General features: G+C 40.6%; 1 protein-coding gene across 2 annotated transcripts; it reads right to left on the bottom strand.

The window, feature by feature from the left end:
* Nucleotides 1-22,863: 22,863 nt before the first annotated feature.
* On the bottom strand, nucleotides 22,864-23,738 carry LOC122035834. 2 transcript variants are annotated; one of them, XM_042594967.1, is made up of 2 exons: nucleotides 23,290-23,738; nucleotides 22,965-23,206 (listed from the first exon to the last, which is right to left on the bottom strand). In XM_042594967.1, the coding sequence occupies exons 1-2, from the start codon at nucleotides 23,672-23,674 to the stop codon at nucleotides 23,160-23,162; spliced, it is 432 nt and encodes a 143-aa protein (XP_042450901.1). In that variant the 5' UTR covers nucleotides 23,675-23,738; the 3' UTR covers nucleotides 22,965-23,159. The 2 variants fall into 2 exon arrangements, with proteins under 2 accessions (XP_042450900.1, XP_042450901.1); XM_042594966.1 differs by having other exon boundaries at nucleotides 22,864-23,738.
* Nucleotides 23,739-23,792: the final 54 nt, after the last annotated feature.

Here is a 23,792-nt window from a genome sequence, read left to right as displayed (position 1 = left end):
TTTCTAATTTAATTAGAAGAGATTCAAAAGAGATGAAGGGAGGAAATTAACGTTCAGGATTTATACTTTATTCTTTAAAGTCTTATAACTTATGTAAATAAATTAATTAAAAAAAAATATACTAGAAATAAAATCTTGGAAAGAGAAAAAAGGATTGTTTACCTTCTTTTTTTTTTTAATTCTTTCTTAAATTTTAATAGATTTTTTTACCTTTATTAAAATAATTCAACAATATATATTTTTAGACATTTATTAAAATAATCCAATAAAATATATTTTTTTAGATTTTTATTAAAACAATCTAATTATATATAATATATATTATATATACATGTCAAATTTGGGGGCCCCTAAACATCAGGGGCCCTTGGCCGTCGCCTCCGGTGATATGCCTCAGGGCCGACCTTGCAAGTCATGATGAATTCAAATCCTAAAAAAATAGAAGAAATGTTCTCTCTTCCGATTTAATTAGTTGATAATCATAGTGCCGAAAGATATGAAGAGGTGAGGTGGATGGTAAGGTTGTAAATGAATCAAATGTCCATGAACAAGTTTAGTATTTGATTTGGTAATAACTTATTCATGTTTATTCAATACACACAAGATCAATTAAATAAACAAGCTCGAATAACTCATTAAATTAAATAGATAAGCTTGAACACATGTGTTATCTCGTTGATGTTCGTGAACAATATTTGTGAATAACGTTCATAAACAATATTTATAAATAATATTTGTGAACAATGTTCATTAATAAAAATCTTATCAACATGTTAAATAAACAAAGAACGTTTCAAAATGAATAAATAAGTTTATATTTCCAACCTTAATAACCAATCAATAAGTTTAAAATATAAAAGTCTAAAACAATCAAATAAACTTAAATTGAGAGCTTAATACCATCCAAATGAACAAAATTCAAGTCAAACTTAAACTAAGTAAAAAAAAAAAAAAAAAAGTCAAACTTGAACAATCATTTCAACTATTCGATTCATTTTAGATTCGACTCAGCTTTACTTGGTCACTTTATTAAATAAACTTGAACACAATAAATTTGACTTAGCTTGGCTTGTTTACGACCCTGCCCTAATGGTTGAGTTGATCACTACTAATACATCACAGATATGTTTTCACCTTGTTTGGTCTACACTTTCTTAGAAAGAGAACCCTTGTGAGGCCGAACACACAAGCATATCTAGTGATATGATTTTATCGTACGATTTTCACAATCTAAATTGCACAGTTTTATACGACAAGGACGAAGAAGAAGAAAAAGAAGAAGAAAAAGCATCTCTTATAGTTCTCCAATCCATAGTCATCGGTAGTAATTGAGTTTCCATTGGCATACGATGACTAACTAATTCCTCCGGAAGAAAAAAGAAAATTGGTTTAATTCAATTAATGTTTACATATTTTTAAAAAATAAAAAATAAATTAAAAATGTCCCATCGTATTTGATACCTATGCACTCGGACTCGGATACGAGTATTTGATATGTTTATGGATTTGAGTGTTTGATATGTCTATTTCTAGAATCTTTTACATGTGATTAATAGAAATGAGTGTTCACTTGGAGTTATTGTTGAATTTTGTTTTAAAAAAAAATTATTTTCTTTTGAAAATTCAAATTATTTCTTTTTATTGTAATGTATATATATGTGTATGCAGTTAGTCCCACATTACTAAGCAAAGAAGGTTAGAATGGCCTTATATATGGAGTCATTCCATCCTTGTCTAGCAAAGTTGGGTGGACCTACACGCATGCGCGGGTCAAGCCCAAATCAAGTGGGTTCGGGGGGTTCAAGTCGGAAATCCATAAACCGAGCGCGACGCACGCGATTATCGCGCGTAGGGGGGGTGCACTGATTCCCGAGTTTACAGTCCTAAGACTTGGTCTGTGCGATCTGAGGTTGGGTTCGAGTGTGACGATCGTCTTGGAGTGCACCTACGATCGTCACGAGTGGTTGTCGGATCTTGGGAGGATTTTGCCGAAGAGTCTTTGCACCGTGAGGCGGCAATAAATTCTCTAAAGACAGTCGGCACACCGACGCTTTAACCCCGGATAACTATTTTCTAACCCTGCTCTTTTCTTTATCTATTTATCTAGCTTTTTTTTTAACAAATACATTACTGTATTATTGCTTATAGAATACAACAGTTAAAGTATTCAAGCGTTGGATATCTAACACAGGTTTGGAGAGTGCAAATGACGAGTCTGAGTATCTACAAATATTTTTGAATTTTTTTTACATGTGATATAGGAATATTGAACGTCCACTTGAATTGGTGGTGTTTCAATGTTGGTATCTGAATGGGTAGATGAGCATTATTTGAAAGTGATTGCTAGCATTTGATCATCATTCATCTTATTTGTGCAAATATTGTTCTCGTGTATTTGCTCTACTAGTTTTATTTTGTCTTTCCATAGATCAATATGCACCTACATAGCATGCACCCATGAGTGCCTATGCTATTGCATGTGAATTTTCAGTTGTCTTAATAGTAATATAAGTGTAATGTTCATCTAAGAATTACCCGGAACAAATTCCTTTTGTTATTTTTTTTTTTGACAAGTTAGAACATGCGAGGGAGATCATTTCCACAACAGCTGATATAGGGCATTCCCACAACAGCTGAAATTACACTTCTTGGTGATCATTTCCCTTCATCTGTGGTATCTGCTCAAGGGGCTGATGTGGCTGTTGCAGGGCAACTCTTTGGAGTACCAAATTCCTCTCCTTTGAACATGTTCCCACAAGTTCGATGATCTACCTCAAAACTCCTGTTCTAGGTTGCTATGTTTGTTTTGGTGAGTGTGGTATGTGAATAAAAGCATATCCACTTGTTCCGCGGCAGGGCAATAACTCAGGAGGTGGTGCTGGTGGTGGATCTCTTGACTAGATAACCAACAAGTATGTCAACTTGTGGCATTATGCTTTTGATCCTTTTTTAAGGTGATAACCCTCCTGTATAGTTGGATATATTCTGCTCAGATTTAATTGCTGAGAGAGGTTTATTGGCATAATTTTGAATGGTATATGTCCCAATAGGCTTGATGGAAAAAAGAATGTGAATCTGTCCGGAAGTTTCTTCAATATAACTGGTTACTTGAATCTGATTTTACATCCTCTGGGTAGGAACTGATTGGATAGTCCTATAATCAGTCCATTTTTTGTTGGCAAACTATGGGATCAGTCACAACTTTGTTGCTTTGTTGTTAGGCTATCTCCTGAGTGATGTAACTCCATAAAACAACTGATAGACACTATTAATTGACCAAGAGGATCTTTTCTCATTGTATTTGTAATTAGGAACTTTTCTAATGGCTAATGGTATTTGTAGTTCCTAGCATTGTGAGCAATGGTTCAAGCAAATCCACAAATATTGCAGGTTGGCACTGGTACTTTCATCTGAAGTGATTTGCCGTAACACAGTATGCTTTTATCTAGCTCTTTGCTTGCAGACAATGCTTCAGGAATTAAGCAAACAAAACCCTCAGCTGTTGACATAAATACAGGAGCATCATGCAGAGTTTCTTCAGCTAATAATGAACCTGTTGAAGGTCTTGAAGGGTTAGTTATGTTTTGTAATTTTGATTTATTGATATGGTTGTGTTTAGGCTTTATACCTCCTGAGCATCCACTTTGGCTAATCCAACTTTTTTTTATCAGCTGGCTTCAAATTTCAAAATAAGATGCCAATTACCTCCTCTTCCGTCCCTTCTTCCTTTTTCTCTATATAGAAACATAATAAGAATACTAACATTCATATTTCAATCAGGCATAAAATACAGTATCTGGAGACTAATTCACTACTATTCTTAATTCTTCGGTATGGATTACCACATATTATTGTCTGTGAATGCACTAAATGCCCCAGCTTTTCATCTTATCGATTTTCGAACAGGATCAGTCATGAAGGAATTTAGTGGAGATCAAAACCTCACACGCCAACAAATTGAAGAAACTCAGATTATTGTCACCACTCCAGAGAAATGGGATATTGTTACAAGAAAATCTGGAGATAGAACCTATACACAGCTTGTAAAGCTACTTATAATCGATGAGATTCATCTTTTGCATGATAATTGAGGGCCTGTTCTAGAAAGTATATTTTGTTTTCTAATCTAAAGGAAGCTAAGACAAACACCTCGTTGTGTGCTTCTTTGACTACTTTCTTAGCTGGAAGATGTCATTTCTTTAACTTCGTGTAGAATCAATGGAATTCTTATTCGTTTATATCAGCTTATTTGCCTCCTTTACTTTTTCTTTGTTAATATTGTTGGACACAAATAATCTGTTATCGTAGATTTTAAAGACTTAGCTGAATTTAAAATTATACAGAATTTAAATTCAACTTACAGTTGAGTTGACTTGAACGAATGATCTCAGGCTGCAAGCAGGGGCTGATTTTTATCCAAGTTCCAACCTCAGAGTGACTGAGTGACCAGAGTGTCCGAGCAGTGAGGTCGGTCGGACGAGACAGACAGTTCGAGCAGGAGTGGCCGGTCGGACAAGGCAGACTGGTCGGGATGTCAGAGAGGCCGACTGGGTCGAGCAGACAGGCAGGTCAGGTGAAGATCTCGAGCGGGCAGAAGAGACCAACCGGGCGAGCTGACCGAGGCCTGCGAGTTCGCAGTTTCCTTGAAACAGATTCGCCCACCTCCGGCTGTGCTTTGAGGCTTACAAGGGTCGTCTGTTTCCCAGGATACAACGGTTGACCGTGGACTCCACCAAGCATTGGTGGTTACGATAAACTGAGTGACACCCGATTGCTAGCACAGGCACTCCGCCGAGCAGGAGGAAAAAATGGAGAGCCTTTGCTTTTTTTTTTTTTTGCCTATGATCCTCCTTATATAGGAGCTCGAATCAGTGGCTAGGGTTAATGACCATTAACAGTCGAGCAGCGTGGCAAAATGTTGGCTGCTCCTCTTGGGCAAATTTCTATCCCGATCTGTCCGGCATTCGTGTGCGTAGGTCATGGTCGTACACGAGTTAACTTAGTTCAGTGCAAATCCGTTGCCCTGGATTTGCACCCTCCCTGCGCACCCACGCGTGAGAGAGAGCCTCTTCCCAAGCATTTGTTCACAACCTCAATGTATGTGAATCAATATAAACTAACAAAATTAGCTTGAAATTTTCAATGTGAGACTAAAGTTTCATTTACAATGGAGCTTCTTTCATCTTCCATTTCTTCTCCATTCACTTATTCAACAAATATTTCCTAGTTTTGTTTTTTGTATCTGCCATCTATGAAATACATTCTTGGAGATTTACATTCAAGCAATTTTGTGTCCCTAGTGTAGTTTCGCGTTTCTGCGTGACTGACATCTTTTGTTTTCAATATTGACGGTGTTTACCGAATCTTTCTTTCATATTTCATTGTGTATGTTCTTATCTTTGTTTTCTTGTTCTGTTTACTACAGGTTCGAGGAGGATACATACCTTAAACCCTTGATGAAAGGTCTCCTGGATATATTGGTCTCGGCAACAGAGTTTGCACAGCTTCCTGTTCAACCTGGCGAGGAAGAACTGATTAGAAAGTCAATCAACCATTGGAGGTTTTCCTTTGAGAATCCTAAATGCACCGATCCTCATGTTAAAGCAAATGAACTCCTACATGCTCGCTTCTCCATACAGCCGCAGGGAACCTTGTGGCTGACCAGCAAGAAGTTCTTCCTGCTTATTGAATGTTATATCGAGTAATGGAAGACTAAACCTTGCCCTTTCCACAATGGAGTTGAGTCAAATTGTCACTCAGGGGATGTGGAACTGGGATTCCGCACTTTTACAAATTCTTCATTTCACTAAGCCTATAAAGGAAGGTTGTTTAGTCTAATTCCAACTTAGAATGTCGATAATGAGTCACCAATGAGTAGGCATTGATGTTGATTGGATTGTTGAGCGTTAAGCAACAATGGGGATTTATGGAGGGGTCTGTCGAGGCATGAGGAGAGAAGGTTAGAATGACGGCCGTGAGTTTCCAGCACAACTACTCTAATGCCAAGTTTTTGGTGGGGGTGGAGGAAGGAGAACGAAGAACAGTAGCCAGGGTTTGAATGTGTGTGCGCGATCGTATGTACAGATGCATGCGTACTTTGGTCCGTGGGGGCAGAACTTTTTAAATAGTACAAAGGAGTGAGATGTGAGTCGGGGCGTCCGAACAGCAGGGCAGATCGAAGGTGAGCTATGCGCTCAATCGGCAGGGTTGAGTGGAGAGCTGGGGTCGAAGAGGACTTCAGAGACACGACCTAGACCGATGGGTCAGAGGGCTCTGGGAGGTGGAGCATGACATCGTGGTGTACGACAGTGAGGGTGAAGGTCGTGTCAAGGTAGAATTTTGGCGGACCAAGAAGGAAGGCAAGCAGCGATGACAGCAAATGAGTGCTAAGAAGGGGCGGTAGTAGACGGGAGATGGAGTTTCGATAGAGGTGCAACATTGGTTCGAGGGTGATGACGAAGGTGAGGAGGTGCTCCACTGAGGCTATAAGGCTACGAGGGAAGTCAACGGTGTCGTGACGAAGGAGCAGATGGTGGTGTGTGTGAGAAGGCGTGTGTAGAATGAGGAAGGGGAGTTGAAGGGAGGTGATCTCCAAGCCTCCATCCTCTCCTCTCCCTTTCCTCTTTTTGACAAACAAAATATTGGTCCCTAGCGGCCGGCAAAGGGGGGTGGGGTGAATTTTCCTACACAAAAAAATATCTTTTTTGATCTTATAGCTTGATTAAGACAAACACTTGTACACAAGAAATAAGAAACTAATTAATTAAAGAGAGAGGCGTAGAAAGATTTACTTGATTTGTAATCAAAGGATTGCTAATCCAAGGCAATTAAAACTCACTAAAAATCTTCTTTGGGCGGAGTATCCTCTTACAAAGTTGACAGCTCAAAAACAAAATAGTAGAACAAAAACAGAATCGTTTACAAGTGTTGTTTTGAACTACTGAGATCAAGACTGTATTTATAGCCTTGATCCGGACGCTTGGAAGAGTTTCGGACACCTGGGCGTGGATAAAACTTTATTCACGTCACAACGGATCGCATCACAACGGGTCTGGGTAAACTCTCTGCTTTGGGCGCCTGGACCCTTATAAATCTTATCTGCGTTGCCGAGCAGGTCAAGGCGCCCCCGAGCTATCCTAGGGGTCTGGGCAACTGGATTGTAGTCAATTTCGAGTTGACTTTCAGTCTGGGTCTTCCGCTCTAGCTCCGCTCGCTTGAGTGATTTCGGTCATCCGGAATTGGGCTACCCAAACCCATCTTCTGACCTTCTCGAGCAGTCTTCCACTCCGGCTTCTCGTCCCTCGAAAACACCGCACGCTCCCTTCTCATCCGTTAACGTACTCTTCTGCAGCACCTCGTCTCTTGGATGCACTGAGTCTGTCGACTCATTCCTGTGTCATTCTTCTTGCTAGCTGCATCTTTCGCTCAAGTACTTGTTCTCCTAAGTTCCTACACACTTAGACACAAGGTATCAAACCACAATAGGACCTAACTTGACTTGGTTGATCACATCAAAACTACCATGGGGTACTAACACAAAACCCAAAAAGAGGAAAGTGATAAAAAACCCAAAAGAACCCTTATCCACGTGGACTTCTCATTTACTCCATATCATAAGCTTCTTCTTCAAGTCCAGTCGAAAGAGATTTGAATATAACTAACTGTTGTGTTATGGTAGGATGGGTAAAAGAATCGTTGAACTCGTCGTGAGACCTAATAGCTAGCACAAGGTTGGGTCTCTGATCCTGTAGTAAGGTTGTCTTTTGACTAAGGTGTTGGGAAGAGAATCTCCTTGCCTGTTGTAAGGCGAATCACTAGCACAGGGTTAGGGGTTCCGAGTCTGTTGTAAGGTTGTCTTCTGAGTTAGGAGTCAGGGAAAGAAATTCCATGTCTATCGTAAGACGAATCACTAGCACAGACTAGGGGCATTGCGCTTGTTGTATGGTGAATCACTAGCACGGGTTAGGGCCTCTGAGCCTGTCTTAAGGCAAATCTAAGCTTGTCATACGGCGGAGCAGCTTCCAACTAAGGAGTCGGGGAAGAAGTCGTGGAGCTTGTCGTAAGACTAAATCGCTTCCTACTAAGAAGTCGGGGAAGAGTCGTTGTGTAACGCCCGAAATTTCTCAAACCTATTTTAAAAATATTTTATAATTTTTCTGGGATTTTAGGATATTTTTACAGAATTTTTAGAGTAGCGGAAGTAGCAAAAATAAATAGAAAACGAAAATAGCCTACGCGGGAATTGAACCCGAGACCTATTGAGTCCTATGACTTATGGTGAACCATGGTAACCAAGTGAACCCAGCAGGGTCGTGCTGAAAGGAAAGGGAAGCAATTAAATTTATATTCAAGTTGGGCCGAGATTACCACTTAATATAAATAGGGAGGAATTAAGTGAAGAGTTATTTTTCTTTTAACGTGACTTTTATCCTCCTCACCCTAGGTTCCGCCGACCCCTCTCCCTTCCTCTTCTTCTCTTGGCGCCAACCACAAGCCAAGGCTAGGGTTCCGTCCCCTAGGCTAGGAGCACCTCCCGGCAACACAAAAGCATGATGACGCTTCCCTCCGCGAGAAGAACGCATAGGCGCGAGAAGATCGTCGTAAGGATCGTCTCCTCCGGAGATCTAGCGATTAGAACCGTAAGAAAATCCGAACAGGAGGTAAGAAACCCCTCACCTGCAGTATAAGTAGTTTTTCGTAAGATAGAATGCTTTTAAATTAGCTATATGTAGATTTTTCGACGCATAGGGTGTATTTAACCCTCCTCGCAGATTTAGGGATTTAGTTGAGCACCTCAAGATGGGTCAGACACGTTTACTCCTTTCAGTTGGAGATTCTAGACGTCGTCGGATGCCTAGAGGTGGTCTCCCTAATAGAGGGGAGAGTTGGAGCACACTAAGTGTTCGATAAAATGCTTAGCTCAGTAAAATGCTACAGTAGGCATTTTTAATAGCTCAGTAAATGCAATAGAAGCATTTAAAATAGCTTAGTTAGTCTTGCTACAGCATATATGGGACTGCGGTCCAATGGGTGAGCACCAACAGTCGCCTCTAGGTTCAGATAACCTAGTAAAAGCAAGATAAATTAGTTAGCTATGATCCAGTATTTTACTTTCAGTAGGGGCACTGTACGGGACTAGATGTCCTTGGGCTGGGCTCCCATAGTCGGTCCCTAGGTTTAGATAACCTAGTAAACCTTACTAAATTCGGGATTTGCAACCCCGGGTCTAGTTAAGGATGCGCGCATAGCATGTACAGTTGTCGGGCCCATTAGGCGCATGATTATGTATTTTAATCTATTATGATACTAGTTTTCCAAACTCACAATCAGTTATGTGATTATATTCTAAATTAGTTCTAGTTCAGCTTTAGTTTAACTCAGCTATGTTTCAGTTTAGTCCTTTCTTATTGATACTTCAGTTATTGCCATGACTAGTTTTGATCTCTATGTTTTGTAAGATAGTATTCCATGCCTAGCATTCTCTATCAAGTTTTCAATCAGCATCTTTCAAAAGCATGAACTCATCGTATGCATGTTTTAGTGAGGTAGATGGTTTCTTACTAAGCGAAAGCTTACAGATACTTTTTTTTTCCTTATACTGCAGATAAAGGTAAAGGAAAGATGAACTAGCGGAGGCTGGAGGGCAATGCTACGAAGATGTGTGTGGGCAGGAACTTGGAATAAAGATCTTAGGGAATTTCAGCAAATTTGTTTAAGTATTAGAACCTTTAGCATCTCTTATTACGCTACTCTTGCTTATTTAAGTGTTTGCATGCATGGAGTAATAGAAACTCTGCTTAGATTGTTAGTAAGGCTGTTTAGAATGCTAGCTGTTTGTTATTAGAACGTTTCCCGGTCATTTTAGAACTTGTAATGTGATTGAAGCACGAAACAGTGCTGAAATCAGAGCTTAGCTGCAAAATCAGAAACTCCAATCGATCGGTGGATCGATTGGGCAATTTGTTCCGCGAACAGTAGACTTCTGGATCGATCAGCCGATCGATCCAGCAGTTTCTGTCGCGAACAGAGAGCTCTGGGATCGATCACCGGATCGATTGACCAGTCTGGATCGATCAGCCGATCGATCCAGAATATTATCCCGAGCACAGTAGCGTGCTGGATCGATCACTGGATCGATCCAACCCAAGTCCCGCATACAGTAGCCGGCTGAGTCGATCACTGGATCGATTCAACCATTCCAATTGATCTGTGGATCGATTGGGAGGTCTGATAACAGCTGGAAAATGTTTATTTCAGTTCCATGACCATAGGGGATGTAGTATATGTTAAGTACACTTTAGTTACACAGTACATGTAGAACCAAGAAATGTTGACAGTTTAGCAAAATTTTAATTAGTACAGCTTCCGCACATAGATTTAATGATGGTCTTGGAATAGTTAGCACAGCATAATGTGACGATCGGCCTTACAGCTTAGTTAGTAGAAGGCGGGTCGTTACAGAGTGGTATCAGAGCAGTTTCCATACTTCCTACACACACATCAGCATTGAACCTGCAGCTTCCAAGTAAGAACGTCTCTCACTTTCTCTATGTTTCTTGTTTCCATGTTCAGATATAAATAAAGCATGCTTGTTTATGATAGTAGTTAATATGATAACAGTAGTTACTCTATTAAGATTATATTAGTCATATATGCCTCTATGTCTCTAGAATGGCACGAGGACGCCCAGCTAGAAGGGCACCAGCTACTGAGCCCCAGCATGAGGCAGGCAGTTCAGTGCCTACCCCAGACCTTACAGCATTAGTGGCTCAGTTACAGCAGCAGCTAGCTGAACAGCAACAGGAAATAGCCACCTTAAAGGCTAATCAGCAGAATACTCCCACAGTTACCCCGGAACCAAACTTAGCGACACCAGTAGTCTTAGAGGTTCCACCAGTCTAGCCTGCAGCACCAGTAGCTCCAGCAGCAGGAACACAGAGAGAAGCCTATCTGATCCAGTGGCAGAGAGTCAAGCCAGAGAATTTCTCAGGCACCAACGAACCATGGGATGCTCAAGCCTGGTTCAAAACACTGGAAAGTACGATGGAGCTCCTGGACTGGCCAGAGTGTGAAAAGGTGAAGTGCGCCTCTTTCTGCTTGACAGGGGATGCACGCATGTGGTGGGAGAGAATTAGAGCGAAGCGCCCAGTAAACCAGATGACATGGGCGGACTTTGAGAAGGAGTTCTTTGAGGAATTCTTTCACATGCGGGTCACAAACCGCCACTACGACGAGTTCACCGAGTTTCGTCAGGGCAACCTATCAGTTGAGGAAGCCGTGAAGAAATTCAACAGGTTGGCTCGTTTATGCCCTGAACTAGTCAGTACAGAAAAAGAACGAGTTCGGTTGATGCTCAAGATGCTGAGGCCGGAAATAGCAATGAACGTGGCTGGCGGCATTCTTAGGCCGCAAACCACTGAAGAACTAGTTAGCAGCGCCCTGACCACTGAGCATTACCAGAATAGCATCAAGCAGCAGAAGCAAGTTCTCTCAGAATCTAAAGGTCAAGGAGGCTCAGGCACTCAGAAACACCAGGGCCACAGCTCTCACGGCTCTAACTGGAAAGGGAACTCCAGCAACAAGCGCAAACCAGGGAGCTACGCAAAAGGAGGACCAGCTAGCAAGCAGCCTAGTTACCCAAAGTGTGCTACTTGTGGGAAATTCCATCCTGGAGTTTGTCGTAACGGCACACGAGGATGCTTCGAATGCGGACAGGAAGGGCATATGGCTAAGCAGTGTTCGAATAAGGCTAGCTTCCCTCCACCACAGCCGATCCAGTACGAAGCCAAGCCAGCACAGTTGCATCAGATGCAAGCTGCTTCAGATGGTCCACACATCAGTCAGGGCAGATTAGAAGCCCCTCCAGCTACGACCAATGCGAGGATCTATTCATTGACCAGAGAGGACGTAGCAAATGCCTCGACAGTTGTTACAGGTCAGATTAGTATTTTACAGCAAAGTACAACTGTCTTATTCGATACTGGGGCAACCCATTCTTATATATCCAGGGCATTTGCTGAGAAGTTAGCAAGACCTCCAGAGGTACTCAGTAGTCAGTTTCTGACGACCTTACCTTCAGGAGAAATTATGGCATCCACGCACTGACTCAGAGCAGTGCCAATCATTATAGCAAGCAGAGAGCTCTTTTGTGATCTGATAGTGCTAAATATGACTGACTACGATGTCATATTTGGGATGGACTTCTTGATCAAATACGATGCCTCAATAGAATGTCGTAAGCAGAAAGTTGTATTCCAACCTGAAGCAGAAGCACAGTTCGAGTTCGTCGGAGAACCAAAGAGAAAGCCCAAGAAATTTCTCTCAGCTATGAAGGCACAGAGATTAATGGATTCAGGATGTACGGGATTTTTAGCACATGTAGTCAGTACCAGTCAGGACAGGGACCAACAGCTAGCAGAGGTCCGAGTCGTATGTGACTACCCAGCAGTCTTCCCTGAAGAGTTACCAGGCTTAGCACCAGACAGGGAGATTGAATTCGAGATAGAACTCATTCCCGGTACAAATCCTATCTCCAAAGCGCCTTACCGCATGGCTCCAGCAGAACTGAAGGAACTTCATGAGCAACTACAGGAGCTGCTTGACAAGGGCTTCATACGCCCTAGTCACTCACCATGGGGAGCGCCTGTATTGTTCGTGAAGAAGAAGGACGGGAGCATGCGCCTGTGTATAGATTACCGGGCACTAAACCAAGTCACGATCAAGAACAGATATCCTCTTCCCAGAATAGATGACCTGTTCGATCAGCTAAAGGGAGCAGCAGTGTTCTCTAAGATAGACCTCAGATCAGGTTATCATCAGGTGAAAGTTAAAGAAGGGGATATACCCAAGACAGCATTCAGGACCAGATACGGACATTACGAGTTCGTAGTCATGCCCTTTGGTGTGACAAATGCCCCAGCTACTTTCATGGACCTCATGAACAGGGTATTCAGAGAATACTTAGATAAGTTCGTTATCGTATTCATCGATGACATTCTTATCTATTCAGGAACTCAGGAAGAACACACAGAGCACCTGAAAATAGTACTGCGGACCCTTCAGCAGAACCAGTTGTACGCCAAGTTCACAAAATGTGAATTTTGGTTAGATCAGGTGTCCTTCCTGGGTCACATCATCTCAAAGGATGGTATTATGGTAGACCCCTGTAAGATAGAAGCTGTGAGTAACTGGAAAAGACCCAAGAACGCTAGCGAGATCAGAAGCTTTCTGGGACTAGCAGGTTATTACAGGAAGTTTGTAGAGGACTTCTCCAGAATAGCCTCCCCACTGACAGCTCTTACCAGGAAGAACAGGAAATTTCAGTGGACAGAGGACTGTGAGAACAGCTTCAGCGAGTTAAAAAGAAGATTGACCAGTGCACCTATTCTAGCTCTACCCGAGAACACAGACAGCTTTGATATTTATAGTGATGCCTCTAAGTTGGGACTAGGAGCAGTGCTGATGCAAGACGGCAAGGTAATCGCCTACGCCTCCAGACAACTCAAGGATTATGAGAAGAACTATCCTACCCATGACCTTGAGCTTGCAGCAGTGGTGTTCGCTCTCAAAATTTGGAGACATTACTTGTATGGAGCTCAGTGCAGAGTGTATACAGATCATCAGAGTTTGAAGTACTTCTTCACTCAGAAGGATCTGAACATGCGACAACGCAGATGGCTAGAGCTGGTCAAGGATTACGATATAAACATCCTCTACCACCCAGGAAAGGCAAATAGGGTAGCAGATGCACTTAGCAGAAAGTCCAGTGCTGCCCTATTATCTCTAGCAGCCATGTCACCGCCCCTACAGAAAGAGATCACAGACTTGGGTCTTGAACTCATAGTTCGACAGCTCTCTACTATGACGTTAGAGTCTACCTTGCTTGGTGATCTTCAGACAGCTCGGGAACAGGATCCTGAAATTCAGAAAATCAAGCAAGGATTAGCAGAATCAGACAGTGGAGAATTCAGAGTATCTGATAGTGGGGTATTGTACTTTGGTGACAGATTATGTGTTCCAGATCAGGAGGAACTACGCAGGAAGATTCTAAATGAGGCTCACAAGACTCCTTATGCGATGCATCCTGGCTCCACCAAGATGTACCAGGACTTAAAGAAACATTTTTGGTGACCCAGGATGAAAAGAGACATCGCTAGATACGTTAGTACCTGTCTGACTTGCCAGAGAGTCAAGGCAGAACATCAGAGACCAGGAGGAGGTCTGCAGCCTATCCAGATTCCAGAGTGGAAGTGGGAAGACATTTCTATGGATTTCATAGTGGGATTACCCAGAACCACGAATGGTTTTGATACCATCTGGGTAATAGTCGACAGGTTGACTAAATCAGCCCACTTCTTAGCTATCAGGATATCCTACTCCATGGAACAGCTAGCACAGTTGTATCTCAAGGAGATCGTTAGACTACATGGAGTCCCACGAACCATTATATCAGACAGAGACAGCAGATTCACATCACACTTCTGGGAGTGTGTACAGTCAGCGTTGGGCACGAAGTTAAAGTTCAGCACAGCTTTCCATCCTCAGACAGATGGTCAGACGGAGCGAGTAAATCAGGTACTCGAAGATATGCTCCGAGCATGTGCCCTAGACTTCAGGGGAAGTTGGTGCAAATATCTGAGCTTAGCAGAATTTGCATACAACAACAGCTATCAGGCCACCATCGGCATGACACCTTATGAGGCTCTCTATGGGCGGAGGTGTAGATCTCCAATCTGCTAGTATGAGAGTGGTGAACAGAAAGAACTAGAACTTCAAACAGATCTAGTGGCAGATACCACAGCAGCTATACAGCAGATCCGCTAGAGGATAGAGACAGCTCAGAGCCGCCAGAAAAGCTATACTGATACACGACGCAGACCCTTAGAGTTTTCAGTTGGGGATTCAGTGTTCCTCAGAATAGCTCCCATGAAGGGGGTAATGCGTTTTGGGAAGAAGGGCAAACTAAGTCCCAGATATGTGGGACCATACCTTATCACTAGAAGAGTGGGCAGAGTAGCATATGAGCTAGAGCTACCTCAGGAAATGTCAGCTGTCCACAATGTATTTCATGTCTCTATGCTGAAGAAGCATATCCCAGAAGCCACCCAGGTGATTGAGCCCCAGCTGGTACAAGTCCGCGAAGACCTCAGCTATGACAGTCGGCCTACTCAGATAGTAGATCGAGCAGTTAAAAAATTACGGAATAAGGAAGTACCATTAGTAAAGGTCATTTGGCAAAATCATACGGCAGAAGAGGCAACTTGGGAGACAGAAGCTAGTATGAGACAGAAGTACCCAGAGTTATTCTAAGTTCGAGGACGAACTTTTTATAAGGTATGGGGGATTGTAACACCCGAAAATTTCTCAACCCTATTTTAGAAATTTTTTATAATTTTTCTGGGATTTTAGGATATTTTTACAGAATTTTTAGAGTAGCGGAAGTAGCAAAAATAAATAGAAAACGAAAATAGCCTACGCGGGAATTGAACCCGAGACCTATTGAGTCCTATGACTTATGGTGAACCATGGTAACCAAGTGAACCCAACAGGGTCGTGCTGAAAGGAAAGGGAAGCAATTAAATTTATATTCAAGTTGGGCCGAGATTACCATTTAATATAAATAGGGAGGAATTAAGTGAAGAATTATTTTTCTTTTAACATGACTTTTATCCTCCTCACCCTAGGTTCCGCCGACCCCTCTCCCTTCCTCTTCTTCTCTTGGCGCCAACCACAAGCCAAGGCTAGGGTTCCGTCCCCTAGGCTAGGAGCACCTCCCGGCAACACAAAAGCATGATGACGCTTCCCTCCGCGAGAAGAACGCATAGGCGCGAGAAGATCGTCGTAAGGATCGTCTCCTCCGGAGATCTAGCGATTAGAACCGTAAGAAAATCCGAACAGGAGGTAAGAAACCCCTCACCTGCAGTATAAGTAGTTTTTCGTAAGATAGAATGCTTTTAAATTAGCTATATGTAGATTTTTCGACGCATAGGGTGTATTTAACCCTCCTCGCAGATTTAGGGATTTAGTTGAGCACCTCTAGATGGGTCAGACACGTTTACTCCTTTCAGTTGGAGATTCTAGACGTCGTCGGATGCCTAGAGGTGGTCTCCCTAATAGAGGGGAGAGTTGGAGCACACTAAGTGTTCGATAAAATGCTTAGCTCAGTAAAATGCTACAGTAGGCATTTTTAATAGCTCAGTAAATGCAATAGAAGCATTTAAAATAGCTTAGTTAGTCTTGCTACAGCATATATGGGACTGCGGTCCAATGGGTGAGCACCAACAGTCGCCTCTAGGTTCAGATAACCTAGTAAAAGCAAGATAAATTAGTTAGTTATGATCCAGTATTTTACTTTCAGTAGGGGCACTGTACGGGACTAGATGTCCTTGGGCTGGGCTCCCATAGTCGGTCCCTAGGTTTAGATAACCTAGTAAACCTTACTAAATTCGGGATTTGCAACCCCGGGTCTAGTTAAGGATGCGCGCATAGCATGTATAGTTGTCGGGCTCATTAGCAGCATGATTATGTATTTTAATCTATTATGATAATAGTTTTCCAAACTCACAATCAGTCATGTGATTATATTCTAAATCAGTTCTAGTTCAGCTTTAGTTTAACTCAGCTATGTTTCAGTTTAGTCCTTTCTTATTGATACTTCAGTTATTGCCATGACTAGTTTTGATCTCTATGTTTTGTAAGATAGTATGTCATGCCTAGCATTCTCTATCAAGTTTTCAATCAGCATCTTTCAAAAGCATGAACTCATCGTATGCATGTTTTAGTGAGATAGATGGTTTCTTACTAAGCGAAAGCTTACAGATACTTTCTTTTCCTTATACTACAGATAAACGTAAAGGAAAGATGGACTAGCGGAGGCTGGAGGGCAATGCTACGAAGACGTGTGTGGGCAGGAACTTGGAATAAAGATCTTAGGGAATTTCAGCAAGTTTGTTTAAGTATTAGAACCTTTAGCATCTCTTATTACGCTACTCTTGCTTATTTAAGTGTTTGCATGCATGGAGTAATAGAAACTCTGCTTAGATTGTTAGTAAGCCTGTTTAGAATGCTAGCTGTTTGTTATTAGAACGTTTCCCGGTCATTTTAGAACTTGTAATGTGATTGAGGCACGAAACAGTGCTGAAATCAGAGCTTAGCTGCAAAATCAGAAACTCCAATCGATCGGTGGATCAATTGGGGGTTCCCAATCGATCAGCTGATCGATTGGGCAATTTGTTCCGCGAACAGTAGACTTCTGGATCGATCAGCCGATCGATCCAGCAGTTTTTGTCGCGAACAGAGAGCTCTGGGATCGATCACCAGATCGATTGACCAGTCTGGATCGATCAGTCGATCGATCCAGAATATTGTCCCGAGCACAGTAGCGTGCTGGATCGATCACTGGATCGATCCAACACAAGTCCCGCATACAGTAGCCGGCTGAGTCGATCACTGGATCGATTCAACCATTCCAATCGATCCGTGGATCGATTGGGAGGTCTGATAACAGTTGGAAAACGTTTATTTCAGTTCCATGACCATAGGGGATGTAGTATATGTTAAGTACACTTTAGTTACACCCCTTAGTACATGTAGAACCAAGAAATGTTGACAGTTTAGCAAAATTTTAATTAGTACAGCTTCCGCACCTAGATTTGATGATGGTCTTGGAATAGTTAGCATAACATAATGTGACGATCGGCCTTACAGCTTAGTTAGTAGAAGGCGGGTCGTTACACGTTGAGCTTGTCGTAATGCAATTAGAGCATGTCGTAATGTGGAGCCAGGAGAAAGCAGGCTGACATCTCATTGTGTTCAATTTGCAACTTTCAATTGTTTGCGTATCTCTCCCTTTACCCTTCTTAACATACAAAACTCTAAAAGGGGAAAGTGACAAAATCTCAAAAGATCCCTTGTCCACATGGACTTCCCATTTATCATAGTCAATAAAAGATTTGAACCTTTCTAAGCCTACAAATGAAAGGAAAAAAACAAAGGTGATTTAGCTCAACCCCAAACACTCCTCGTTGCTAACCTCACATCAAGATGAAAGGAGGTAAATTATATTTTTCAAGCCTACAAAAATTTAGTAAAAGATGATTATACTCATCCTAGGTATTCCTCACAGTTCATCTTCAAATTATATCAAGAGAGATAATTCACGAGTCAATTTATAGTCAATTACTAAATTAACTAGGGGAAGAGGAATCCCCCCTCCCAAACTTTCTAAGTCCACAAAGATTATAGTTGTGTTTCAAAACCTAACCAATATGTTGAATTGGTAGTGTATATATTATCCCTAGGGAGGTGGCATTTACCTCTCCCTTTCTCTAGTTAGTTTAGAATTAGTTGCTCTTTGAATATCGTTAGCATACGACTTGTGGGTATTTAGGATATTTCCAATAGTTAAATTTCTCGATAAATATTTTTGTAATTTATAATGTCACATCAAGAGTAAAAAATTTTACTATTCTCTCCATAATCAAAAAGCCTCCATACAATTTTTTTTATTTAGATCCCAAATTATAAATCATATATCTTTATTTATTATTATTTTTAATATCTATATATAATTTTTTTCTTAATATTTTAATTAGTTCTGATCTTTAATTTATTTTTTTATAATTTATAATTAATAAATTAATTTATAATTTTTATTTAATATTTAATTAATTTATGAATTTTAATTTAATTATAGTCATTTGTATTTTTTTTAACTTATCAAATATATTTATTTTTAAAAAAATAGTATAACTTTGATCATTAAATAAAATATTTTAAATGTTTAAAAAATTAAATATACAATATTATTTTTTCCTAATAGCTCCATTTTTTTTTTTAAAAAAATAAATTTAAAAAATTAAATATGTTTTTAAATAAAAAATCTTAAAGTTTATCTCTATACTCATTAAATTTTTTTTATTGAGCTTTTTAAAGTTTATAAACCTTTTAAAAAACTTACATCGGAGACACTCAGATCGATCCTTTTATTCTCTTTCGCTGACTCTTCGAACATCTCTCACGTCAAAGGGGTTATCCCTACTTTATTTAAGTGAATCTTGAGATCAACGATAAAGTATTAAGATAATTTAAAATGCTCTTTAAAATTTAATAAAATTTTCAAAGAACACAATGTAAGATTTTATTAGCATTACGATATGTTTTTTTTTTTAATTTTATTGATTTTTTCAGAAACATATATTATAAGGGTAAAATTGACTTTTCCTTTTCGCTTTCCTCAAAATTTCTGCAATTTTGCTTTTCGCTCACGTGAACAGCTTTGCCAATTATTGTCAAATAAAATACATTTCGAGGGTCAAAATAAAAACTTTGGCCATTTTGGATAAACCTCTCCAACAATCACATATTAAAATAATATCATAAAAAATAATTATTATATACCATGAAATTATTAAGTTTAATAAAAATTATTATCACAATAAAAATATTTAACAAATTAATATATATATATATATACTAATAATAAATTATAAGATATAAAAATAGAATATTTTAAGAAATATTTCTTTTAAATAGGAAATGATGTATTGATCAGAGTTGTAAAAATATGTGAGGCTAAAATGACATCATCGAAAATGTACCAAAATAGCTTTTACGATCGGAGAGGATCTAATTGACCATATTTACCCCCTCCGCCCTAATAAATAATATGGGTGCTCCTCTCGATTCTTCTCTACGAACGTAGCAATCCTCCGCCTGGTCTCCGGTCCGAGCCCGTCGCCGATCTGGCAATCGCCTCAACGCCGGCGGGCGGGGTGCCGTCGCCTTATCCACCTCCCTCCTCTCCGCATCGGATCTCTCATCTTCCACAGGTAGGTTACAGATTCCCCTTGCTGCAATCTCTCTTTTGCTTTCAATCTTCTCGTCCCTTTGCCCCATGGTTGAGCTCGCGGCTCCTTCCGATCTGAGATTTTCACGCTTTGTGATTGTTCTCGATGCTCGCCCTCCTGATCGAATAGTTTCCTTTTGGATTTTGCTTTCCGTGTTCGATTCTTGGCGGAGCGAGGACGGATCTGACAGATTTTCTGTCTTTTGATAGTGCCGAAATTGGACCTCGAATGATGGGGTTTCAACATTTCTGTTGGTGTTGCGTTACCGCTTGCCCTACCGATCGAAAAGTTTCCTTTGGATTTTGGTTTTCGTGTTCGATTCTTGCTGAGCGGCAGATCTTGACGGGTTTTCAATTTTATTAATACCGAAATTGGGGGTAAAGTTGTCACCTTTTCCAACAGATCTTCCCTAATAACCAAATTTCTCTATGGACATTTAACAGAACTTTAAGAGACATTTGCTGAATTCATGGTGGTGAGAGACATTTGCTGAATTCATGGTGGTGTTCATCTTGAGTTATCTAGAGAAAATTATCTCCACATTAATATCTAAAAATCTCCCAACCAATCTACTTTAATTGTAATTCATTAGCATTTACACAAACAAATCCAAGTTATCCTGAAAGGGACCATGTCAGTTTAGATCCATTTAATTCATTTAATTACTAGTAAATATGGTTCGGATGTAGTGCATATCCATGTCTGATTACTACTACTCACTCTTTTTCTCTTGCTTATAGATCAACATAATGTCATGCATGGTCTAAGATGCTAAAATGACTGGCCAATCTGTAGAAATCCTTACGAAGTTCTAACTTTAATGTAAAATAGAACATAGAGGTTCTATCCTTTTTCACAGCACATGAGGGTTCCTACTACACTGTTGAATATAAACTAGATCAAATTTCATGCTTTCTTTGGCTCTAAACCTGTCCTGTAGCTGGTAAGTAGCTATTTTAATATTCACTGAAACTGCCTGTAAAGTAACCGATCGATAGTTTTAGCTTCACAGGATCCTTGATCTTCTTGTTTTTTTTATCCTTTTCTTGGCACATTAAGTTTCCTTTTATACTGTTCTATATAAATTAGATCAAGTTTGCATGTTTTCTTCTGCTTCTAAACCTGTTCAGTAGACTAGCTTTAGTGACTCTCCTCCTGTGTTTGTCCAGGGTATCAATTAGTTTGCCGAAAATCCAAACAGAATGGTGCATGATACCTTATCGTCGCTGCATAGGCGGGCTCAAAACACTTTCTTTTCGTCCTCTCCATCCAAGAAACAGATGTTGGGTCCCAGTGAGCTGGGGTCTTGGTCTACCCTTCTCGAGCGACACAGGTTTCTACTGACGATGCTCGCTCTGTTGGCATTCTTATGCACCATCTACCTCTACTTTGCGATCACATTGGGCACTACCAGCTCCTGTTCGACCATGTCGGGAGCTGAGAAGGATCTCTGCGAAGCTAAGTCTTTGCACAAAGGGAAACTAAAATTCTTCTGACCGCAGATTGCGTCTGTATTACTAGTTCATGGAGACGAACCAAGAAACTTGGTCCGAGTTCCTTGATTGTTAACATCATTGAGATACAGTGATACAAGCTTAACAGAGATAATGTCGCTTATCGAGATGTCATTTGTGCCCTATTGAAGCGTAAGTATCGTTTTGTTCTATACTTGTATCTATTCGATGCCTTGAGCTGTGGAGCAGAATATAAATCTATTAACGAAACCTGTCGCGTAAAGTTCTCATTCTCCTTCATTTGTTGCCATACTAGTTATCATGATTGTTAAAAAAAAAAACAATCCCATGCATGAAGTTCTCGTTATGTGGTCCCGAGAAATTCGAAAAGATCTTTTGTACGCAGTCTTATCCTTTTATTTACAGGAGGTTGTTTTCAGAATTTGAATCCGTGACCTTTCGATTACAAAATAACAATTTGACCGTTATGTCAAGACTCTCTTTCAAAATTGAGATACATTGACAGTTGAAAAACTAAATTGGGATACATTCGATCTCGAGCTTAGAAACACTCTTGAAAATCTTCTAGCTTGGTCACAATCTACTTTGCAGTTATTTCCGCACAGCCCAAAACGACCGCATGATATGCTAATAAGCATGAGTCATGTGTATCGTCTGAGTTGTAAGTTAATCGAGCATAAGGTTATGGTCGATTGAATCGCAAGGTATATGGTTGAGCTTCACCCAGATTAAATCACACTCCGCAAAAGGATTATGATCGCTTGTGAATAATTTCGCGGATGAGAACCATAACCCTGACTAATTTGAAAACTATGGCTATCAAGTTCATTATTCTCAATCAAATTTGCACCCTAAATCATACTAAATGATATTTCGGTAGTACATGTTATCAATATCTTACTTATACCCAACACACAAAAACCTAAGTAAACTGTAAACTCAAGATTAGACTCTATTTACTTGCAGAGGGAATCAGAGTCGAGCACAACTGAGCTTGATTATGTTCCAGCTTGTTATCTTATTGTGCTTGTTTATTAAAAGGTTTCCCGAGCTCCAGCCAAGCTCAACTAGTAACATGATTTAGTTAAATTATGAGTATTCAAGTTATTTTCCTACTTATGGGATAAAGTCTGGCTGTTGTTGTTATTGTATGAATATTCAAGTTATTTAATTAATGTATAATTTCTTTTATTTTTGACACTAAACTAACAAAAACTAGAGTTGTGTGTCAATCTTGTCACAAACATTATCTTCATTTACAACCCTAAATCTCTAAATCCTACTTGCTCTAGCCTTGTGTTTCTCTGGTCAACAATGAATGGTGATCTAATTTATCAAGCTAGATTTGAAAGTAGAGATCAAAATTTTATCAAATTAAGAACCAAAAATCAAAATAGAGTTGTGTTGCAATCTTGTCACAAACATTATCTTCATTTACAACCCTAAAACCCTAAATCCTACTTGCTCTAGCCTGGTGTCTCTCTAGTCAACAATGAATGGTGATCTAATTTTTCAACCTAGATCATAGCAAGACTTGAAAGTAGAGATCAAATTTTTTTTATCAAACTAAGAACCAAAAATCATGCAAGCATGCTCTGTGTTGGCACTAGATTCTGAACAGACAAAATTGAATAATTGATAGTGGTGCAAAAAAATTCTTATCATTCAATGCAAAAAGACTACCTTAGTTTCCTGAATAGGATCAGCAATGAAGCTTCTTCACAAAGCTCTTTCTCTCTTCTTCCTTTTCTTCTTGTGATGATCTTTCTGATCCTCCAGCTCCAGCAATTCTGCTCCAGAAAAAGAGTGCTGTGTCGGATTTCGGTGTAGAATCACTTCATCTACTTCTGGCTTCATCTTCTTCCTCCTTCCATTTCCATCTTCCTGTGACTCAACACCATCACTGCTATGCAAAAGCTTCCCCTCCTTTACAGCAAGACGGTTCCTTTCCTCCATGAAGCCCTTACCTCTATGCTGTTTCTTCTTCTCGCCATGATTACCAAATCCATTTCCATCTTCTTCCACAAAATTCGCGTCCTTACCATGGACTCCGACTCCACGGGTAGCTTTTTTGCCGATTTGCGGGTCTTCTCTGCTCCTTTTTCTGCTCTTCCACGTCTCCACCTCCTTCCTGCTGTTCTCGGACACATACAGCTCGGGGTGCTTCCGGGCGGCTCGGTTTGCGCGGTGGAAGATGACGAGCTTGTCGAAGGCGGCGGAGGCGTGGCGAACGAAGGCAGCGACGTCCGGCCGCGCGCCGGTCTGGCCAGCGGTAAAGCGAGCAAGGACGGCGGCCGCCTTCGACAGGGAGATAGGTCTCGACGAAGCCACCGATCCCGTCACCGCCCTCATCGCCTTCCTAACTGGGAAGCAGGAGGGAGATTCCCGACTCTGGTTATTAGGGTTCGAAGGACGCCGCTTTTGAAGACCCGCGCAGCCAAGATCGACGTCCGTTTCGCCTCATTATTCG

Source organism: Zingiber officinale, unplaced genomic scaffold (genome assembly GCF_018446385.1).
Source record: "Zingiber officinale cultivar Zhangliang unplaced genomic scaffold, Zo_v1.1 ctg117, whole genome shotgun sequence".
Lineage (NCBI taxonomy): Eukaryota > Viridiplantae > Streptophyta > Magnoliopsida > Zingiberales > Zingiberaceae > Zingiber > Zingiber officinale.
Note: the sequence above shows the minus strand (reverse complement) of the source record. Positions and strands in the feature narration are given on the sequence as shown.

Excerpts from the sequence above, each read along its gene's own strand:
- LOC122035834 (XM_042594966.1), bottom strand. The coding sequence starts at position 23,674 with ATGAGGGCGGTGACGGGATCGGTGGCTTCGTCGAGACCTATCTCCCTG.